Raw genomic sequence first — 6,038 nt, forward strand, 5'->3', positions numbered from 1 at the left:
TTTCCAGATCTAGAGCCCCAGTTATGCTGGGAAATTGAAGTCTGAAGTTTGTTATTACTGTTCGGTCCTGAAATGGAGATTGAGCCTGAAGGTGTATTATGGCAAAGTCACGCTGAAGCCGATTACTGCCCTCCCCCCGCTCCTTCTCAGAACAGCAGAAATGTTGTTTTATTGATGACAGAATGTTCATTTCTCAATATTGGCCTCATTATAGATTTTAAAAGAATTTTTAGATGGACAGTTTCCCAGACAATTGGTATAATTTTTAGGCTCTTGAGGTATCATTTAATTGTTTTAAAAATTCTTTCTGCGGCTACTTTATGTGTCTAAATTCTTATTTTCCCTATTGAAGAAAAGATGTGGAGTGGGCTGCTGCCTCCTGGCCTAAATGAGAGTGATGTTGAGTCGAGTTCTGAAGATGAAGCCACGTCAGAAAACTCCCGACTTCACCTCCAGGAAGCTAAAGAAGATGAGACGACTAGACAGACAGAAGCCTCAGCTTTCCCGACAGATGGACTGAAAGCAGAAACAGAGGCAAATGTGAATGCATATGAAGAGTGCCCTTTGGGAATCTCTTTAAATATGTGGAATGTAGGTCTTCTTTAGTTTGTTCCTAGAAAGCCTGAGTGTGTATGTGAGTGCACGGATGTGTGTGTGTCTCTGCCATGGTCAGAACGTGTCTGTTCTTGGAAGGTAACGGGTGAGAAGACTCACTTAGACACGTTCACTGTTCTGGGAATCTGTTGTCAAACTGTTGGCACTTAGGTAATTGCTTTTATTTTTGTTTTGTTTTCATAACAGAAGAAAAGGGGGGGAAATAGTGGGATTACCTCCTTTGCCTAGTATGATAGAGGAGGAGTTTCTAAATGAATTTCATCCCTTGTTCATCAATATGAGTCATTAAATTTTATTCTGAAATGCTCAAATGGCTTTGAAACAAATGAAAATAAAAACATGGGGTGTGAGTGCCTTGGATACTAGAGTAGCTCCAGAAGAGCTGAGCTGCTTTTGCACAGTTGGTATCCTTATGCATGTTAGCATGTAATTATTTTCATACTTAGCAGGTTTATTTTAAAAATGCGTGGCTTGCTTCAGAATGTATTTGCTTCTCAATTTTTTCCTTCACCTTTATATAGAAATTTCAAGATTTGCATAAAAAACATGCTGAACAGAAAACCTCACTATCAAGATTCAGGAGGAAAAAAGGAAAACGTTCCAGAAAAGGTATATATTTTAATTCAGGTTATTTGTCAGTTGTGCTAATGTTAAAATTTGACTTAATTGAGTTCAGTAATGTTTTAAAGACATACTTTTGAAATAACAATTGAATATATTTCAGGTAAAGTGAAGAATGAAGAGGCATCTCCCAGGTAGGTAGGATTGACGGTATTGACCCATATACTGCTCTGTGTTGTAGAATTTGAGCAGATGACCGTACGTCTCTGGAACTGCTCAAACACAGACCTAGTTATAATATAATTGTAATAGCCAATTAAAAACCACGAGAATGAGCACATTTTATATACAAGTATTATCTTCCTGCAGTGAACAGTCCTCAAATGAAACCCAGTGGAAGGAGCTTACTCAGTATTTTGGAGTCAATGACAGGTTTGATCCCCCTGTTAAAAAGAAAAAAGTGGACAAGGTAAGATCTTTTTTATTGCGTGTTGTATTAGCCAGTGGGATATGTCTGTGAGTAGATTTGCCTGAGGTACTTGTCTCCATTAGTTAATTCAGTAAAACGTTCGGGTACTTACTGCGTGCTAAACTGGATGCTGACTTCCAACCTATTTATGAACATGATGGAGGTAAGTAATAGACGTAACAAGTAAATATGTGTTACAAAACAATGAAAAACCATTAAGAAGGAAAAGAAAAAGATGTGAAGACATTGGAATAGGGGCTTCCCTTGGCCTGGGCTGTCAAGGAAGGCTTTGTCAGAAGCTGCGATTTCTCTGAGGCCTGAAGGATGAGGAGGCAGCACGATTGCTTGTGCAGAGGCTGTCACATGGGCCAAGATGCAAGGGGGGAATTCAAATAGCTGAGAGAAGGCCAGCCTGGCTAGAATGGAATCAGCGAGGAGGAGGGTGACCCAAGATAAGATGGGAGAGGCAGGCAGGGACCAAATGGTGTAGGGCTTTAAAGAGCATAGTGAGGACTTGGCTTCTATTCACAGTGCAGTGGAAAGTCACTAAAGCTTTCTCATTAAGGGAGTGATATGAACTTATTAATGTTTAAAAACATTGTCTTGGCTGTTATGTGGTGAACGTAGGGTGCCAACAATATATCAGAGCAGGCTGTTTCAGAGACTCTTCTAGGCAAGAGATAATGGTGGCTTGAACAAGAATGGTGCTGCTAAATATGGAGAAAAGTAGACGGATTTGACGTATGCTGGAGAAGTAGGAGGAGCTCTGGTTGCAATGTGGTCAAAAGCATTGGGCTGCTAACTGAAAGGTTGGTGGTTTAAAACCCACCATTTTCTCCACAGAAGAAAGATGAGGCAGTCTGCTTTCATGAAGATTTACAGCCTTGGAAACCCTGTGGGGCTGTTCTCCTCTGTCCTGTAGGGTCACTATGGGTCAGAATTGACTCGATGGCTGGGGTGGGTAGAAGTAAGATTACCAGTATTTGCCTCTGGATTTCTTCTGGGGTTGGTTTTCAAGGTATGGAAGGAGAGATAGCCCTTCAAGGTTTTGCCTTAAACGGTGGTGGGAATAATGATGCTTGGTAAGACCTGGGGGGGGGAAACAGATTTTGAGTGGAGGTGATCCAGAATTGAGTTTGGGACAAGCGGGAATAGGGTAGATTGTTGGTAATGTGGGTCGGGCTGGGAGGAGAGCTCTGGGTTTAAGATAGGCGCTTAGGAGACATCAGCGTCTGGGTGGTCTTAGTACTTAGTGGAGGCTTGGATAAATGACCGCTGTCTCTAGGAGCATGAAAGTCGTGTGCTGAGTTGTAGGGCTAGAGGCACAGGGACTGTTAGTCAGAAATTAGGAGCCCACATCTATAATATCTTTACCCAGGTAGACAAATGAGCTACCTTCATGGATCATGCTGTAGACTAGTGTGTGTACTTAGACACTTTTCCCATTTTCTGGGGAAAAAAAAACTGTTTTCTTGATGAAACCCATTGTTGGGTGTAGTGTATCATTCGGGGTGCATACGTTAAGCAGTGGTTGCATCTGAGTCTTTTGATTCTGACTTTGCAAAGAATCCTGTCATCCCAAAACGGCCCTAGACCACTGGGGAATTGGAACCAGGGTTACTTTCCGCTGCAGCTGATTCCTGCTCCTGAGCAGTCCCAGTTTCACAGTGTTCAGGTAGCAGCAGAAATGCTAACTTGCTTACAGAAGGATCGCTAGTAGAGTTGAAGCTCAAACCCAGGCTTCCTGGCAGCATTCTCTGCTCTCTGGCATCATCCCTGCAGACGGGACAGGTCACCGTGTTCAAGTGCAGTTGCCCTGCTCTCGACCCTTGTTACTCTGGTGGGCTGAGTGCTCTGAGGGCTTGTGTGATGGTCTTTGATCTTCAATTATTTACAGCATTTGTCACAATTTCTTGAACCTGTGTTGACGTTGGAATATCTAGATGGTTTCCCAGTGAAGTCAAAGACACAAACTTAACTTTATAGCAATTCTAAAAAGCAGAAATTTAGCAAGTATTTTTTTTTTTACAACCTATCATTATTAGAGTTTTATTGCTACCCTACATGTATGAAATTGTGCCCTCTTACACTGGCTGGATGCGGCTAGAATTTGTACTTTGTGTAGAGTGATTTTACTACTAGGGCTCTTTATGGGAGCTCTGGTAGTGTAGTGCCTAAGGCACTTGACTGCTAACCAGCAAGCTGGCAGATGAAACCCACTAGCCACTCTTCGGATGGAAGGTTGGGGAATCTACTTCCATAGTGATACTGCCTTGGAAACCCAAGGGAGGGGTTGCTATGAGTTGGGTCCAACTTGACGACACATAACAACAACAGGGCTCTTTGTACAAATGTTTAAACTTCAGAGACAGTCCTCTGAGCAACTCAGTTTTAGGAACTGATTGTTTATATTTCACATTATGCATTAGATGTGTCCTTGTCATTGTTGTTAGGCTGGTTAGCAGTCAAGTACCTTAGGCTTTACATTACCAGAACTCCCAGATGTGTCCTGGGGGAGGAAGAAAAAATATGTCAAATGCCATTTTGAAAATGAGACCTCTGCTGTCAGTCCTTCTGTAGTCACCCACAATTGATTGATTTTGTAAGTTTGAATTTTCTTAAATGGTAGCCAATCCTCTATATAAGTGAAATCTGACTAAGAAAGGTATAGCTGTCTCCTGAACAAGGAAGTGGATAACAGTTGTTTAATGGTAAGTGTCTTATGTTCAGGGTGCATGCCTTTGGCTAGTACTTAGTATTCTATAAGTAAACTCAGGAAAGGAAGGATTTAGTGGAGTCTAGTTATTTCCTGTTCTCCTTGTGCTTTAGCAGCGTTGCACCCCAGCCTGCTTACACTCATTCTCTGGGTGGGGGTCACGGTTTGACAGGACGGCCCTTTTCCTGTCCTGCATAGTACTGTGGAGCTAAAGTCTCTACCATGAATCCAAGAGAGTAAATAACTATCGTGAAGGTTCACATCTGAGAAACCAAGAGAAAAGCCAGGCGTGAGCATGAGTCAGCAGAGAACAGCAGCTGCTCGGGAAGTCGGGAGGGGATTCTGGTGATCGGGGCTGAGTGTGGAGTTTCAGTCCGTTGTTTCTCGGGACCAGGGTCTGATCTGTTGCCATAACCTGGAGGGCCCTTGCCCTGCACGTTCACTCAACTGTCAGGAATGCTGAAACAAAGCAGACTTCTTACTCTTGTGTCTGCCATGCAGCCTTTGTGGTTGTCTCCCCCCGCCTCCATTGTTTTGGAGCACTGCAGACTAAAACTGTTGCTCAGTCAGGGAGGTGTATGTACAGCACTGCTGTCACCTGCTTGCCAGACCGCGGAGGCTGCTGTTTGTTAATGTAATCTTCCCAGTATCTCAAGCTGTACTCAGCTGTTCCTGTGTTCAGTACAGCTATAATGGTGTTCCTGGCAGCAGTTCTGGGACTTAATAATAATTCTGTAATCTTAACAATTGTTTTGAATCTGCGTGGCAATTTCTTTAGAAAATATTCCACTCTAATTGTCTCAAATATTCTTTAATCGAATCAGTTTGATTATTTAGCAGTCATTATTGGAGTAGTTTGTGTATGCCTAATGGATACCTTTTGGCATGAGGAATCAGAGGTACGTCTAATAATTTTTAGAGTAATTGCACAATGTCTTTGGTTTTTTTAAAAAGTTATTTTACAAGGAAACGGCTGTTGTATAATTTAGCTGTTTTCTGTCTTACATTCTTATCAAAGTACTATCTCTCTACATCCTCGCCAGCATTTGTTGTTTTCTGTCTTGTTGAACTTTGCTACTAGTGCTGGAGCAAGATGATCTCTCATTGTTGTTTTGATTTGCATCTCTCTAATAGCTAATGATCGTGAGCATTTCTTCATATGTTTGTTGGCCGCTTAAATATCCTTCTTGGTGAAGTGTCTATTCATGTCTTCTGCCCATTTTGTAATTGGATTGTTTGTCTTTTTGTTATTGCGGTGTTGGAGTTTTCTATAAATTCTAGAGATAAGTCCCTTGTCAGATAGGTCATTACTAAATATTTTTTACCAATGTGTAGGTTCTTTTTTGACTCTTTTGGAGAAGTCTTTGGAAGCACATAAAAATTTAATTTTTAGGAGGTCCCAATCATCTGGTTTCTCTTCTGCTGTCTGTGCATTTTGGGTTATGCTTGGTAGTCTATTTATGCCATATATTAGGCCCCTAAATTTGCCCCTAGTTTTTCCTTGAGGAACTGTATAGTTTTGGGTTTCACATTTAAGTCTTTGATCAATCTGGATTTTTTGTGTATGGTGTATGGTGTGAGGTACAGATCTTGTTTCATTTTTCTGCAAATGGATCTCCAGTTTTGCCAGCACCATTTGTTAAACAAACATTCTCTTCCCCATTTAATGGATTTTGG

General features: G+C 41.6%; 1 protein-coding gene across 1 annotated transcript in view; it reads left to right on the plus strand.

Annotated features, from left to right (window-relative positions):
• Nucleotides 1–357: 357 nt before the first annotated feature.
• Nucleotides 358–6,038, plus strand: part of FAM204A (family with sequence similarity 204 member A) — a 27,620-nt gene continuing 21,939 nt past the window's right edge. Inside the window, exons 1-4 of the mRNA XM_007936848.1 lie at nucleotides 358–591; nucleotides 1,137–1,224; nucleotides 1,340–1,370; nucleotides 1,546–1,645. Coding sequence (XP_007935039.1) covers nucleotides 358–591; nucleotides 1,137–1,224; nucleotides 1,340–1,370; nucleotides 1,546–1,645 — 453 coding nt within the window. The remainder of the gene's footprint in view (nucleotides 592–1,136; nucleotides 1,225–1,339; nucleotides 1,371–1,545; nucleotides 1,646–6,038) is intronic.

Source organism: Orycteropus afer, unplaced genomic scaffold (assembly GCF_000298275.1).
Source record: "Orycteropus afer afer isolate SDZICR_OR568_19922 unplaced genomic scaffold, OryAfe1.0 scaffold00038, whole genome shotgun sequence".
In the NCBI taxonomy this organism is placed as follows: domain Eukaryota; kingdom Metazoa; phylum Chordata; class Mammalia; order Tubulidentata; family Orycteropodidae; genus Orycteropus; species Orycteropus afer.